This window comes from Danio rerio, chromosome 21 (genome assembly GCF_052040795.2).
Source record: "Danio rerio strain M-AB ecotype USA chromosome 21, GRCz13ab, whole genome shotgun sequence".
Taxonomy (NCBI): Eukaryota; Metazoa; Chordata; class Actinopteri; order Cypriniformes; family Danionidae; genus Danio; species Danio rerio.
Window position 1 is genome coordinate 10,549,010 of NC_141041.1, and position 17,882 is coordinate 10,566,891.

At 27.9% G+C, this 17,882-nt stretch overlaps 1 protein-coding gene across 9 annotated transcripts in view; it reads right to left on the bottom strand.

Moving 5' to 3' along the window:
* Positions 1–2,902: 2,902 nt before the first annotated feature.
* The window catches only part of ptpn13 (protein tyrosine phosphatase non-receptor type 13), a 158,357-nt gene continuing 143,377 nt past the window's right edge, over positions 2,903–17,882 (bottom strand). For 8 of the 9 annotated variants that reach the window (XM_087300008.1, XM_087300006.1, XM_087300004.1 and 5 more), the window contains 13 exons: positions 17,398–17,459; positions 16,859–17,014; positions 15,513–15,678; positions 15,310–15,399; positions 13,385–13,491; positions 13,223–13,278; positions 10,762–10,859; positions 10,533–10,681; positions 7,735–7,825; positions 7,312–7,649; positions 5,298–5,513; positions 3,624–3,686; positions 2,906–3,530 (listed from right to left, as the gene is read on the bottom strand). In XM_087300008.1, coding sequence (XP_087156134.1) covers positions 3,453–3,530; positions 3,624–3,686; positions 5,298–5,513; positions 7,312–7,649; positions 7,735–7,825; positions 10,533–10,681; positions 10,762–10,859; positions 13,223–13,278; positions 13,385–13,491; positions 15,310–15,399; positions 15,513–15,678; positions 16,859–17,014; positions 17,398–17,459 — 1,670 coding nt within the window. In that variant the 3' untranslated portion in view covers positions 2,906–3,452. 9 annotated transcript variants of the gene reach the window in all.

The window sequence follows — 17,882 nt, forward strand, 5'->3', positions numbered from 1 at the left end:
CAGTAAGTACTCGAAAGCATAGATATGTACACGTAGATGGCATGTTCGTCCGCCAGCTTGGAACGGTCAAATTCCCGGCCAAAATTAATGTATTTAGCAGCCTCGGTTTTACATTTGACGATTACTTTTGACCATTAGGAAGTGCTAGTTTATGCTTAAAAGGAAAAGCTCAACCTTACATTAAAATGAAGTCATTTCTACAAGTTTCTTTTGGGCACAAAATAAGATATTTTAATGTTGTAAACTGGTAGAGATTTTGACATCTATACTGTTATTTTCCAAGGGCGGATTTAGTGATTTCGGGGCCCTAAACAATTGCAGCGAAGGGGCCCAAAAGCTCTAAAATGCACCTTTTGTACTTATTTTTTATTATTATTTTCATTTTTTTTCTTCAAGTATTGAAGAAATTTTAATCTACATTTTATCTGCAAAACAATAATAACATGTAAAGCACCTAGTAAAACTTTTAAAATTGTTTTCTGAAGATGAATTTACAACTAAACATAATAAATGAATTTATGAATAAATGAAAATTAAATTTTTTTTAAAACTAAACCCTCATTCACACTACAAGCGACTCGCAGCAGCAAAGCAAGCCATTGTTAATTTCAACAAAGAGGGAGCGACTTTTGGCAACATCCGTTTACGCAAACAACAGCGATCGTTGGCGACCAGGTGGGCATGTCAAGCGACACAACAAAGTTGAGAATCCTTCAACTTTTTGCAAAAAAAAAAAAAAAAAAAAAGCGACTCTCTTGATCGACAGCCAACAGGAACACCAGTAGAGCTTGTGATCCTGTCAGAGGTTGGATTTTTTTTTTACAGTCATTGGTATAGACCAGTTCTCAAACTGGTACGCAGGCTTCCTTCTAGTGGTACACGGAGGAATGAAATATGCCTAGTACATGCAATACACATTTCAAAATTTATCAAAAATGATGTATATAATCTGCCATATATGACATATAGCCTATATATCAGAGGTAATCTGCAACGTTTTTTAACTTTGCAGAGTTGTAGTTGCTTTACTGGGCCTACTACGCTACTGTATTTCAATACTGCTAATTTTGGTGGTACTTGGAGAGACAGTTTTTTTCTGAGGTGGTACTTGATGAAAAAAATTTGAGAACCACTGGTATAGACCTATACGCACCCCTGCGTTTGAGGCAGGTCGCCACTCTGAGCGAAGGCAGTCACTGCTAGTCTGAATGAGGCATAAATCTTTACTGATTTGACTGCTGGACTGGTCCATGATTGAAGGTAGAGGATAATTTTGAGCAGATGTAATAACGTTAAAATTAAAAATTTTACACCCTCACAGTACAAAAGGATAAAAAAACTATTTCATTTATGAGCAATTCCAACATTATAAATATGAAATTTGCAGTAAAAACTCAAAACATAAATTCACATAGAAGTATATGTTAACATTATATTGAAACATCTGTTTCTCCAGAACAACTGACCACAGAGTTGAAGGATCAGAAAAATATCAGTCTGTAAACATTTTTTATATTTTAAATGAGGAAAATAAACATGCGTTATGGATGTTACCAAAAAAGTCTGCGAGCACAACATACTTTGTAGAAATCCTGTCAATTAAACTGCACAACCCAAAAGAAATAATGCTAATCAAAAAGAGTCGGCTATCTTAAGAACAAAAGATGATTAATTTTATATCTTTGCATTTATGAGTCAAAAAGTGTCATTTTGGATGTGACGTCTCTCTGTTATGGATGTGAAAGATGTAAATTGCCACTTATGTTGTTTAGGTAAATGAAATATAATAGTTTGAAAACAATGACAGAGACATTTTGAGTATTTCTACAGTACTGTGAAAAACTTTTACACAAACTTAGAAACGGGTTCCGTATATTGGTGAAAACATGACATTTGCATGGAATTGCTCATATAATTTGTAATATTATTTATACTTCTAGGTATTTATTTGGGGGCTCTCAGATTTCCTGGGGCCCTAACCGGTCGCTTACCTTGCTCATTGGTTAAATCCACCCGTTCCCTACTGTGACATTCTTCAAAATATCTTATTGTGTTCATCACATGAAATAAATATCTGGTTTTGGTCTGCTTTAAGTTTTTAATTTCCAAAAAATAGTTTGTGTATTTGTGTGTTGGCAGTTTTGACCGCTTCAATATGGCGTGCAGCACCAACCGCTAATGAGGCATCTATGCGTATTTAGCTCTATTCTCAAAAGTTTTCAGTGCGCTGCGGCACCCGGTGGACGTTGTACTGCACGACAACCTTTATGATGTATATTCTATACAATTGTTGTGTTCATATTTTTTTCCATAAGGATAAATATTTTTCAAAGTAAAATTCCAATAGTATCTGGATGCAGCCTTTAAGATGCAAGCTGAGACTGCATCACTCAAATGGAGCTATAGTGACGTCACTCTGTCGAAAAGGTTAGGAGTGGGGTTAGTTGAGCCCATTAAAAAGCATTGGGTACAGCCAAGATTGCACTGCACCAGGTCTGCATCCAGACCCCTCTCAACAATTCACATTATTTTAATTCACTACATTAATTAACTTATAATTAATTTATTGTACATTTTTTACTCATTAACTTTAACCAATGATCAACAATGGGAGCAAAGTAAGCAATTAGGAAAATGCATAGCATAATATCAGTGATCAGTATAACTTGTTTAGTTCCCAATAATATATATAGGGGATGAAATAAATTTTCAAACATTGATATTGACAGATATTAGAGCTTTTAAAATATGTTATGCATCTACAAAAAAAAACACCTAAATATTGAAGGAAGCAATGAAAATAAAATACAATCACAATGTACAGCTTTACCTGTCATAATTTTAAAAATGACTAACCTGAATGCGTCCAAACATCACAGTAGCAACAAACACAATGATCAGATTATTTTAAAGGCTTTATATTCTTTTATTTACAAATTGCAAAATTGTCCAGTATGTAACAGCTTTTAAAACATATATCAACAGATTTCATAAGATAAATATCACACTAAAATATAACACTTTGAATTTCTTGGATCACCCCTGGCGCTCTGTGATTTCTAAAAGATTTACAAAGCAAATACTGTCTCGTATTCTGTCAAGGCAACATTTCCAGCATCATTTCATATCAAATACATCTACAAGAATCATTCTGTACCACAAAAAATAAAAAGAATTCATTTCCTTTTCTTATTTGATCCATAATCATTAAGGAATATATAAAAACTGTTTGTTTTTATACCAAAAACAACTAAAAAAGATAAATTATAAAACAAATGGTCTCATAGAAGTAGTAGCAGCCAATGGTCAAGAATGTAAGCGATAAGAAAAAACAAAAAAAATAAATCTGCAAGAATTGTACACGTCACTGACGTCTGGAACATCTTAAGACTTTTTGTTTGTTTAGTTTTGTTCTGATGAGATAATAAAAGTATTGACGGTGTTTTGAGCTGTTATCCTGACAGCTCCTCTTCCGCCTGGAGGCAGCGCAGCACATACAGAATCACCTGATAGCAGAATATGTACTGTTCCTGAAGAGGAAAACCAGTGAAAAATGTTACATGCAAAAAGACAGCAGCATAGACTGTTTAATGTCGATGCATGCATTATGATTGATTGATTACCTCTGTTTGTACCATGCCCTGCCTCTGGAGTCTCATGGTGCGCACAATATCTGATATGTCAAACTAATAGAAAGAAATATCAAGAACACAATATTATTATAAAAAAAAAGATGCAGATGCCTCATCAAGATTAATACTAATAATTTATTAGAATGCAAATATAAATATATATATATATATATATATATATATATATATATATACCTACATAATAAATATTTATAATTTAATGTATCAATTAATGTTAATCATATGATTATATCATTAATATAATTTTACATTGAAATTAAAACATAATTTATGAAATATGAATGATATATTTGTAAAATAATAATATGAAATGCAAAACAATATATATATATATATATATATATATATATATATATATATATATATATATATATATATATATATATATATATATATATATATACATAAAATAAAATAATATATAATATAATACTACTACTACTACTAATATTATTATTATTAAAAATAATAATAATAATAATAACAATACTAGTAATATTTTATAATAATGTGAACGAATATGTAACAAAGGACTAAATGATAATAATAATAACAATAATAATAATAATAATCTAAAAAGAAAACAAACTAGATAATAAATAAATATAATGCAATAATGTAATGTGCCTACTATAAATAACAATCATATATTATTAATAATTTAATAGTATATTGCAATTAAAAATGTAAGATATTAAAAATTAATTAGAAATATATGTAAATAATATGTAATGTAAAATAATATATTCCTTTATATTAATATTGATAATAATAATAATAATAATAATAATAATAGTAAAAATTATAATTTATTATAATACAAACATAAAAAACACATTTATAATGACTACCATTAATATTAACTATATAATTATTATAATATTATAATACAATTAAAATGTAAAACATTACAAATGAATTGATATATTTGCTAAATAATAATCTAATGTAAAATAATATATTTCCTTATAATATTTTTTCAATTGTAAAAATGTTCTTTAGTATGATAATACAAAATGTTTTATAAATGTACTAAACATGATAAAATGAAGAAAAATATATATTAATAATAATAAAAACATAATAAAAAGTATGTAAATATAGCAACACCTCATTTAAATTGAATGTATCTGTTGTATGTTTAAATGTAATGTTACTTTTCCTGACGATGTTAGGTGAACACACTCTTATTTTAATGAATATTATAGTTTATTAAAACGGATTTGTTTAAGTGCACCGAAATATCTTATCTATACTTACTCAGAAATACATATAAATACACATTTTCAAAGGGGGTGTATTTATCTATGTAGTGCATTGTATATACAGCTATTATTTTTATTCACTTTATAGTTCATTTATTAATTAATTTCCCTTTGGCTTAGTCCCTTTATTTATCACAACGGAATGAACCGCCAACTTATCCAGCATATGTTTTACACAGCGGATTCCCTTCCAGCTGCAACCAAGTACTGGGAAACATCCATACACCTTTATGGTTCAATTGTAGTGTAATATTCCAGTATTTAACATAAATGTGTAAGAAAACACAAAACAATAAACAGTAAGATGATAAAAACTGAAATATATAAATAACTGAATGATGAAAGTAACTGTTGTTTATATGCTAGGTGTGACACTTACATCTGCGTCCTTGCTGATTAGTCCAAGGACCACGTCTATGCAAATGAGCGTTCCTGAGCGGCCAATGCCTGCGCTGCAGTGAGTGATGATGGGTCCTGATAGGTGGATGTGTCTCATGTAGGAGATGAATGTGAGGAGCTGTTCTGGTTGAGTGGGTGTGCCGTGATCAGGCCAGCCTGTGTAGTTCAGGTGAGTCACTCGCTGAAGCTCATTCGTCTGAAACACAGATCATTTTAGTTTACACAAATCATTTAGTTTACAGACTAGATAGATGAATAAATTCATTGATACAGATATTAGGGCTACATGAGTGTTGTGTTAGGGCTACAAGTGTAGTGTTTTTTATAATAATGCTTTTCATTCATTCATTCATCCATTCATCTATTCATTCATTCATTCATTCATTCATTCATTCATTCATTCATTTATTCTTACTTGTAAAATTAATCATGATAATATTATATATATATATATATATATATATATATATATATATATATATATATATATATATATATATATATATATATATTATTGTTGTAGTTGTTGTTAATAATAATAATAATAATAATAATAATAATAATTGAAAATATAGTATTACATTTTATTAAAATGTACTTTATTATGATAATACAAAACGCTGCATTACACTTAAAGATGCAAGATAGATAAAAAATTAAAATGAACAACTTTCTAAATAATAAAAATAATATTAATAATATATTTAATAATTAATAAAAAATAAGTTATGTTAGTACATTATATTTGTTTTTCTTTTCATATTTGCATTAGTAATATTATTATGCAAATATGTCAATTAAATATTTTATATATTTTATTTTTATTGGAATGTAATAGGAATACCATTTTTGTATGATCAAATTTGAGTAATAATAATAGATTATTATTATTATCATCATTATTGTGAACAATAGATACATTATTATATTACATTTGCTTTCCTTTTTATATTTGCATTAGTATACTGAACTATTTTTATTAAAACTTGAATTACCACTGTGTATGAAATGTGCTATATCATTTTATTATTATGACTCAAATTTGATACAGTACTACAAAACTTGTTATTAATATTACATTGCAATTAAAATGTAATATATTAAAAATAAATTGTCATATTTGTAATGTGTGTGTACACATAGATAATATGTAACAAACTAATATATACCTATTTATTAATTACAAAAATAATATAAAATTTGTATAAATATTTACTAAATTATGATTTTACAAGATGCAAGATAAATAATAACAAATAATTAAAATTATTATACAAAATTTCTTAATGATAATAATAATAATAGTAATAATATTCTAAATAATTTATTATACTAATGCTAATATAAAAAGGAAAACAAATATAAATTATTAATGGAATAATTATTCAGATTAATAATACAATTGATAATTATTTATTATCCCTTCATTATTATATTATAAATATTATTATTACTCCAATTTGATACTACAAAAATGGTATTACAATAAAAAAGTAAAGCTCATTATCATTACTTTTTGTTTTATTTTTTATTACTTAAAATAAAATAAAATAAAAGCAAAGTAATATTTCTAATTATAATATGATATAATATTAATATATGATAATACTAAAATTATAATAATATAATATTAATAAAATAATTTCCTCCAAACAATAACAATTAAAACTATGTATAACACCCTACAGCTCCTCCTATATTTCTTAATAATAATAATAATAATAATAATAGAAATCAAAATAATTTATTATACTAATGCAAATATAAAAAGGAAATTAAATATAATGTATTAATGTAATCATTACTCATATTATTAATATAATCAATAATTATTATCTCTCTAATATATTATAAATGTAATATTAATAAAAGCAACTCCCCCCAAACAATATCAATTAAACCATGTACAACACCTCACACCTTCTCTTCTCTCCTCAAAGCAGCATCTATTCATAAAAACTCTCTCTCTCTCTCTTTCTCTCTCTCTCTCTCACCTGGACGTCTTTCAGCTCAATAAGTCTGATGACGAAGTTGTCCAAATGCTGATCTTTGACCAGTGTGACCTGCAGCCTGTCGTCCACCATCTGTGGCGAGCGTGGAGTATCAGGCCAATAGCGTTGACACTTGACCTTTCCTCCCTCCACCTCCTGTGTCATCATGGCGATCACGTTAGACTTCTGCTCCCACACCATCTGCCAGAAGTCCCCCAGCGTGGTGGGCAGAGGGCCCTGACAAGCGATGTACATGAAGCTCTCGTCCTTCACCGCCATCTTAATGAAGTTTGCGTTGATGTAGCCGCCGTCGTTTCCTAGGAGGACTCTGGTGGTGTCGACTGTTGGAGAAGAGGAGCGAGTTTAGTGCGAATAAATGATGGAGATGTTTGTGATGTTATATTTATCGCTGCTGTGTTTACGCACAGGGGACGATGTTCTTGTAGCGGTTTTTCTTCTTGTTTTCTTTGGTTTGGCCGATCAGGCATTCGTCCAGGGGCCGCAGGTTTTGTAGGTTCTTAGAGAGGAAATAATATGCAATATGAGTTTTTCGTTGTAATTACAACATAATTTCTTTTCATTTCCAAATTTTCATTTAAGTTTAAAAAAATAATAATAAAAATAAAATTATACAGCCATTCAAATGTATATATTTTACATTTCCACTTTACATACATATAACTTTAAAAAATAATAATAAAGTGATATTAATATTTAAATTAAATGTATTTAAAGATTCGTGAAATAATAAATGACATTTTAAAAAACTTTTTCCCCCTCAATTTAACACTTTTTCAAGTTATTTTTTCATTTCTATATTTGCATTTAAAATAAATAAATAAATATTTATAAATAATTATTTTAAACACGCAAATACATGCGATGATTGGTTCGGCTTAAAATGTAGAATTTGGTTGGAAGAGTAGAGTGGATTCTATGATCTAAAGCAACATGGAAAATAATATGTTGACTTTTAATGTCAGTGTGTAGTGATTGCAGCAGACTTAGAATATGTACATTCATTATTGTAAGCCTGCCATGTTTATAATAAAAAATAAATACTATATATACAGCCATTCAAAAGTATGTCATTATTATTATATATTAAAAAAATAAAATAAATAAAATAAATAAAAAATGATATATATATACAGCCATTCAAATGTATGTCACTTATATACAAATCAGAACTTTTAGCCCCCTGAATTATTAGCCCCCCTGTTTATTAGTATTTCCCAATTTCTGTTTAACGGAAAGAAGATTTTTTTCAACACATTTCTAAACATGATAGGTTTGATAACTCATTTCGAATAACTGTTTTTATTTCATCTTTGCCATGATGACAGCACATAATATTTGTCTAGATATTTTTCAAGACACTTAAAGTGACTTTTAAAGGCTTAATTAGGGTAATTAGGTTAACTAGGCAGGTTAGGGTAATTAGGCAGGTTATTGTATAACAGTGGTTTGTTTTGTAGACTAGTAAAAATAGCTTAAAGGGGCTAATGATTTTGACCTTAAAATTGTTTTAAAAAATTAAAAACGGCTTTTATTCTAGCCGAAATAAAACCAGAATAAAAAATATTATCAGACATGCTGTGAAAAAAAAATTCCTTGCTCTGTGAAACATCATTTGGAAAATGTTTTTTTTTTTAAGTATTGTTAAATATATATATATATATATATATATATATATATATATATATATATATATATATATATATAACTGTATATTCAATTCAATTCAGCTTTATTTGTATAGCGCTTTTACAATGTAGATTGTGTCAAAGCAGCTTCACATAAATGGTCATAGTAATTGGAACAGAGAACTTCAGTTTTTAGTGTTTAAGTTCAGTTCAGTTTAGCTCAGTTCAGTGTGGTTTAAAATCATTACTGAGAGTCCAAACACTGAGGAGCAAATTCATCGATGGGTAGCTCTACCGATCCCAAACCATGCAAGCTAGAGGCGACAACAGAGAGGAAAAAAAAATTCACCGATAGGCAAGTGAAGAAAAAAAAAACTTGAGATTAACCAGACTCAGTTGGGCACGACCATTTAAATGTCTCCGCTGGCCAAAAGTTTTATTTATATTACATTTAAAAAATATTACACAGTGATAGTAATATTTTAAAGATTTATTAAAAAAGTCTTGCAATAATAAATCGCATTTTAAAACACTTTTTTTTCAGTTCCATAATTACAACAAACTGCAATGACAAAACAAAATTTTCAGGTTTTCAAAAAAGTATTTCTTATTTTTGATATTAAAAACAGTTTTGCTGCTTAATATTGTGGTAGAAATATTATTTGATTTATTGTTTTTGTTTTGTATGTTTAATACCGCACATTTTTAATACAGCATTCCGAAATATACTGTAATATTTACACTTTCAATATTACTTTATTTTATTATGTTTAAATAATATGTAATTTTGTCTTATATTTAACATACACAAATAAAAGAACAATAATAAGAAAACATTTATTTGTATGTGTTAATGCTTCTTATGCATTCAATTACTGCATGTATTTAATCAATAATAAAGTAAAATAGTAATATTTGAAAATATTAACACACAATTGTTGTAATTAAAGAAATTTGAAAACAAATCAATTTGATGGTAATCTGATTTTCCTCCTATTATCATCATCACCATTAAAAACAGTTGTGCTGCTTTTTTTGTGTTGAATATTATTTAAATTATTGGCTTGTTTTGTAGTAATAATACAAATAAAAATAAATAAATAAATTACAAAACATATAAAAACTATAACATTATGAAAAAACTTTATATTTATGTAACTACATTTTTAAAAATCCTCATTACCACATTTTTAAATATGTTCAAGTAAAAACATGTAAAAGTCTTAAATTTACCATAATGATAAAATAACATCAATAATAATAATAATATATAGACAATTTCAATTGAATGATACAAATAATGACTTTAATAATGCACGTTAAATTAGGTTCAGAATGAAAACAATTAGAGAAAAATAAAAAATACATTTGCTTCAGTATGTATTTAAAACAGAAATATTTTCTATTTATCGTTATATATTTTATTTATTACTTTTTTATTGTCCTTGCAGAACAAACGTATTCATTTCATTGATTTAGGTTCTGCATATAAAAATGTAACAAAGAAGGGTGAAAAAAGTGTTTTATTATCAAAGAAATGAGCGATTTGATCAGTGAGTAGCCTGAAAATGTGTGTACCTCAAACTCCTGCAGAGGAACTTTCTGCTCGATCAAGCCTCTCATCATGCGGACGATCGTGTTGAGGTTGGTGGACGTGTAGTGACCGTCAGGAACCACTTTAACCAGCGGCAGAGATGTCAGCTCCTCCTCAGTGACAATTGGACCATCTAAAACACACAGAAACAGACTTATAATGACATTCCCATGTACAGATGAAGATGTCTCTGAGCTGCCAAGACTGACAAACCTTCAGTGAACTTGGAGTTGATGTTCTCTATGGGCAGATCATCACTGCCCCATGTGATCTCATCTTCATCTAGAGGACCCGACGAAGACTGAGGAGCACTAACAAGAGGATACAAGACTAGATTAGAACGAGATTTAAAGAGACAGTTGTTTTGTTCTCCTGATAATATAAAAAAGTAGATATTTTGATAAATGTTGGAAACATGTAGACAATGACTGCCATAGTATTTTTTCCCAACTATTTAAGTCAATGGTTACCCGTTTCTACATTCTTCAAAATATCTTCTTTTGTGTTCAACAGAAAAAAAGGAAACTCAAATCGACTAAATAAAAAATTCCATTAATTTATTTTAGATTATTTGATCATTTATATTTTATATATAAAATAAATTATTTAAAATGACAGATTAAATACACACTACCGGTTAAAAGTTAGGGGTCAGTTTTTTTTCTCTGTTTTTTTTTTTTATATTATTTTTATTCATCAAGGCGGTATTTATTAAATATATCTAAAAAAAAATAAATAACTGCTTTCTTATTGTATGTAGTTAAATTTTTTATTACTATAATCATTAATAAAAATAACAATAATAATAATAATAATAATAATAATAATACATTTTAGAGTGATTATTATTTTTATATATAGAGTTATTTTATAATGCAATAACATTTTAAAATTTTACAATTTGTACTGTATTTTTGATGAAATAAATGCAGCCTTGGTGAGAAGGAGAAGCTTATTTTAAAACATTTAAAAATCCTACTGACCCCAAACTTTTTACCAGTAGTGTAAATATTATTAATAATGCAACTTCAAAATAAAATAAAAAAATCATTTAATAAAAATTCATTTTTAAAGATTATTTAAAGAGTATATATAAGGTTTTAAAATTAGGGTTTAAATATTCATTAAAATATTAATAAATAAAGCTGTTCTCAAAGTTGAAAACTCATTTTCATTTCTAAAAAATTATTTTTTTGCAAAATTATTGCTACTACTACTACTACAACTACTACTACTACTACTACTAATAATAATAATAATAATAATAATAAAATATTTAGAGTTTTAAAATTAGGGTTTAAATATTTAAAAAATAGAATTAGTAATTAAAAATGTTCTCAATGTTGAAAACAAATTTTCATTTCTAAAAAAATCATTTTTAAAAGATTATTTGAAGAGTACAGACTTCTTATAAAATAATAAAATAAAATAATATATAACAGAATTAAAAAATATATTTAGAGTTTTAAAACTAGGGTTTAAATATTAATAATATTATTAATAATTAAAAATGTTATCAATGTTGAAAACTAATTTTTATTCATTCATTCATTTTCTTTTCGGCTTAGCCTCTTTATTAAGCAGTGGTCACCACAGCTGAATGAACTGCCAACTTTTACAACTTTTACTTTTACAACTTTTATCTTTTACACAGTGGATGCCTTTCCAGCTGCAACCCATCACTGGGAAACACCCATACACTCTTACATTTGAAAACTAATTTTCGTTTAGATTATTTGAAGAATGCAGACTTCTTAAAATCACTAAAAGGAAATAAAATATTTAGGGTTTTAAAATTATTGTTTAAATATTAATAATAATTTAAATTATTCTCAAATGTTAAAAACAAATTTTAATTTCTAAACATTTTTATTTATTTACAGGATACAGAATTCAATAAATAAATAAATAAATAAAAAATTTAGGGGTAAATATTTAAATATTGTCTAAATTAGGCCTGTCACAATAATCATATTATCGACTTAACAAACAACAAATGGACGTGAACTCAATCATTCATGGTGATGCAATATATATCTCCCATACATATAAACTATTTCAACAATATTTTAGCTGATTATGCAACATTTCTATCTCTATTGGAGGTGTCAGTATGGTTAAAAAAAGCACCATAGTATTTACTATATATTACTTTAGTATATTTTCATATGGCTGTCAGACAAATGAAAATAAATAGCAGCTATCGCAACCTCTGTTTTTGTTTAGGATATATATTTTCACATTCTGATTCCAATGCCTGACTGTTAAAATGACTTTAATTGAAATATTACTAAGAATAAAATATTTTTATATTGTCATTCTTTCATTGTATAATGAGTGGCATAAAATGGTCTTAAATTAACAACATTATCATTTATCGCAATATTTATTAGTGCAATATATCGAACATAAGAATAGATATTGTGACAGGCCTAGTCAAAATAATAATTAAATACTAATAATAAATAAAACTCAATGTTGAAAACACTTGATATTTTTGAATATTTGATAAAAAAAAGTTTAAAACAACAACAGAAATTCTGTAAAATGTTTTAAAAGATATGATTGACCAATATAATGCATTAAAAAGACAGTAGTGTACATCTAAACAATATGTAATCAACACTATGAAGTGTCAAGCTGCTTGTGTAACAGTGGTGTTTTACAGACTCACCTGTCATTCAGTGGAGCATCAACATTTTCTTCCTTCCACTCAGCCTTTCTTGACGTCTGAAAACAGAAGAAGAGGACAACACATCTATATGATCACATCATGTACAGTAAGTCCTGGATGAGCTCTGCAGATGCTGAATCTTTTACGTGCAGATGTTTGTACCTCTGGAGAGTCTTCAGGCAGAGATGAACCGTCACAGTCTGTGTCCTCTGACAGATCAGCACTCGTGTCTGTTCCCTTCCTCTTCTCAAGAGAGCCTGTGTCATAATCTACAACACACACACAACACTCAATTACACAAAACTAAACGCATACATTACATTTTTAAAAAAAAAATACATATCTCTAGAAAATAACTACACTAGAAAAATTAACACATATTTCATTTCAGTTAGTTAAATATAACAATAGACTAACATTCAACTCAAATGAATGCTAATTATACAGACTTTATAAAATAAAATAAAAAAAAGTTTTAATAACTTTAAAATGAAAATGAACAAACAGTAATATTTGTTAATAATTTTAGATTAGGTTTTTAAATTATTTTATATAATTTCTTGTATTGTGTATTATTTTTGCACTAAAATAACTATCATTTAAACAAGAACAAAAAATACAACAGAAAATAAATAAATAAATATACTTAACAAATATTTGACTACCTGTATTGTATTTAATTTCCATAAAAATGCTATAATTTAAATTTCTATATTTATTGAACAATTTTGGCTGTACATATTTAAACAATAATATTTCTTAATTAATTTTCATTAGGTTTTTAATTTATTTTATATTTTATACCAGTACTTGTATTATGCATCATTGATGTACTAAAATAACTAATATACAAGAATAAACAAGTAAAATAAATACTTATAAATACTTATAAATACTTACAAATAAAAATAAACAAGAATAACAAAAATAAAAACATAAAATTAATATAAATATATTTATTTATATAAATATATAATAACAAATAAATAAATAAATATTTGATTACCTGTATTGTTTTGATTTCCTTTTCCTTACAAAAATACTTTAATATTGTAATAGAATATGGCAATTAATTAGTGTCAAATGGCTTTATATGTTCAAACAATAGTATTTTTGCAAATTAATTTAAGATTAGCTTTTTAATTTAGTTATATTTAATTTTTTTACTTGTATTGTGTTTTATTGATGTACTAAAATAACTAACATTTAAACAAGAATGAAAAAATAAAAACTGAAAATAAACTAAATAAAACAATTTTTGGTTACCTGTATTGTATTTCATTTCCTTAATAACATTTTATAATTTACAATTCTATATTTATTATAAACCTATTTTGCATAAAAATACTATAATATTATAATAGTATATGGCAATTAATTAACATTAAATGGCTGTATGTATAATTTATATATATATATATATATATATATATATATATATATATATATATATATATATATATATATATATATAATATATAATATATATATATTCATTCATTCATTTTCTTTTTGGCTTAGTCCCTTCTCCTACTCCGGGGTCGCCACAGCGGAATGAACCGCCAGCACGTATCCAACACGTTTTTACGCAATGGATGCCCTTCCAGCTGCAACCCCATCTCTGGGACCTATGTATCTGTATCTGTCTGAATATATAAGTCTGAAACTTTCTTCTAAAATGAGCATTTTTATCAGGCTTCTGTGTGTATGTTTAATAATATCACTATTATGGCAAAGAATAGGTCCTTTTTCTGGTCTTTAAAGTGAAATATGTCAACATAGACAAAAGAGGCTGAGAAATACGGTCATTTTTGAAGGAAATTTCAGATGGCACATAGAGGTTTTTGCATCTGAACTCTTCATATATTATTTTTTATGGTCTTAAATGCAAAAAATGTAAAAGGAATAAAAAAATAATATCGAAAAAAATACACAACATTGTGGAAATAAATATGTATTAATATATTTTAAAATATTTTAATTGAATGTTCCATAAACATTTATTATTGAAATATTTTAATAAAACATTTAGCTGAAATTTTATGGTATCAAAATTCACTTCAATATTGATGTCTTCTGTGTTGTACCTATTGGAGGGAGGGGAGGGGGGCTGCTGCTCTGGCTTTGCTCTGAAGGTGTCTGAAGTTTAGTCTTCACGCCACTGTCTTCACTCACATCTGAAACAGCACACAGCACACCTCTATATGAGGCTAAAGTTGTTTTTTTATTACCATTCACACTATTCCAACAGACATTAACATTACAACCCATCATTATAGAGGTTTTGTACCGTTGTTTCCATTAACGGTGCTGGATTTGAGAGGCAGGAAGCCCAGGTACGTGTTTGGCATTTGGTCTGGTGGACGGGACACAATGAGCTGCACCAAGCCTTTAGCTTTGCGGATGGTGGTGACGGCTTTAGCATGCGACACACCGATCATGAGATCATCATTCACCTGCACAAAAACACAACCAAAGGAAATGCTATTTACTGTGTGCCAATATGTATAGTTGAAAGCAGAAGTTTACATACACTGTACAAAAAGGGCACTTTACCATTTAAAGGTCAGATGTTAATGTGACTAAATTTTTTCTCTTTTAGGTAAGTTAGGATTATCAAAGTTGTTTCTGTTATGCTTAATAGCAAAATGATAAGCGAGATATTATTGAGAAATTGTAATAACCTTTCTTGAAAGTCAAGTTTACATACAATAAGATTATTATGCCTCTGAAAAAGCTCAGATGATGATGTCAAGGTTTTGGAAGTTTCTGATTGGCTAATTGACAACATGTGAGCTAATTGGAGGCACAACTGTAGAATAGTATTTAAAGAAAACGTCAAACACATTGCTTCCTTTTGTGACAACATGGGAAAATCAACAAGCCAGAATCATCAAAAAAAGCCAGATTACAATTTGCTAAATTACACTGGGTTTCATTTGAGTTTCCTTGGCTGTGTTTTGGATCATTGTCTTGCTGAAATGTCCACTCTGGTTTCATCTTCATCATCCTGATATTGTAAATGTTAGACTGAAGCAGCTGATTTTCATTTACAATGATGAAAGGGCAGAGGGTTGCTGAAAAACTACTGATAGATTTCAGCTGCTCTCTGGGCTTTCGCTGCATTTCTACACCTCCCTTTCTTCATGTGTTTAAGACTTTTTTCCTTTCCTGTGTCATTTCATTTTATTACAAACTTCTTTTGTAAAGGAAATAGATTTGTGTTCCTTACATATATGGATTTCTTTGGTTTTTACCAACAACTGGTAAAAATTTCAAGTCACCAGCATCTTTAGAAATATGTTTTCGGGAAAAAAATGGTGACGTGTTGTATACTTATTTCCCTCACTGTATATACAATAAATACAGTCAAGCCAAAATTATTAATAGCCCTGGGGGTATGAAAATACAAATAAAAGCTGTCAAATAAAAAAAAAATGATTCCATGTATTTTGTTTACCTTCTGCTCAAAATGCGACATATCATATAATTGTGTAATAAATAAGCTGTTAGGTATTTCGCTGACACTTCCTAGAAATATTCTTTTGCGTCCTGAAACCTTTATTACTGGTTTCAAAAATCCATATTATGACCACTTTAAAAACTTTTATTGTACCAATTCAAAACATTATGTACCTTAAGTAAGCGATCTCCAACTTGCAGCGTGCCGGCAATGTCTGCGGTCCCTCCAGGGGTGACGGACTTCACAAAAATTCCCCTTTCTCCACCAATCACAGAGAAGCCAAGGCCTCCTGCTGGCGGCTTCTCCAACTCCAGCTTCACGATCTGCTCCTGTGAAAACATTAAACACAAAAACAAATGATGAAGAACAACTTATGAAAAGCACACTGATTACAAATGCATTCACCAATGCATTTCCTGAAAAGCAACTTAAACTCCTTTCACCTGCTTCTCATGTAACTAAAAGACTACAGAAATCTAATCTGTCTCCACTAGTTCAATTTCAAGCTTTTTTTAATTCTAAAAAATATACAATTGTATACATATAATATACAACTATAAACATAAAATATACAATTACAAAATTATAATATTATACCAGAGAAGTTTCTGTTTTGTGAAGTCTGCCTATTTAGTGATAAAACATTGAGCTAGAGCAGCACAGATCAATATTAGGTAATGGTTGACCAGGAGTTAGTTGGACAGATCTTTACCTCAGCAGGACAGATACCGGAGAGGGCCTCCAATTCATTATTCTCGCTGCTATGGAGATAACCTATGATACAAAGAGAGAAATGAGGACAGAGTACTTATTACTCAGATTACAATCACAAACATACTGTACACAATACTAACTAGTGCCTGAGATGATCACATTAGTCACAAGTACAATATTCTTTTTATTTACTGCTTTAATCTGACCATAATTAGAATCAAAATACATCAGTTAAATTCAATGAATGACAATTGTTTGCATTTTTTAAAGAACCGGACATACACATATTTAAAACATAATTTTTTTTATGACATTAAAAGATCATACCCCATAAGCACCAACCAATTGTCACAATTCATACTTTATATATATAAATTATATAAAATGGTATGAAAAATAAATTAATCACAAAATGAATAAATAAATAAATAAATAAAAATAATAAATAAATAAAACTAATACAAATAAATCAAATAATGACTA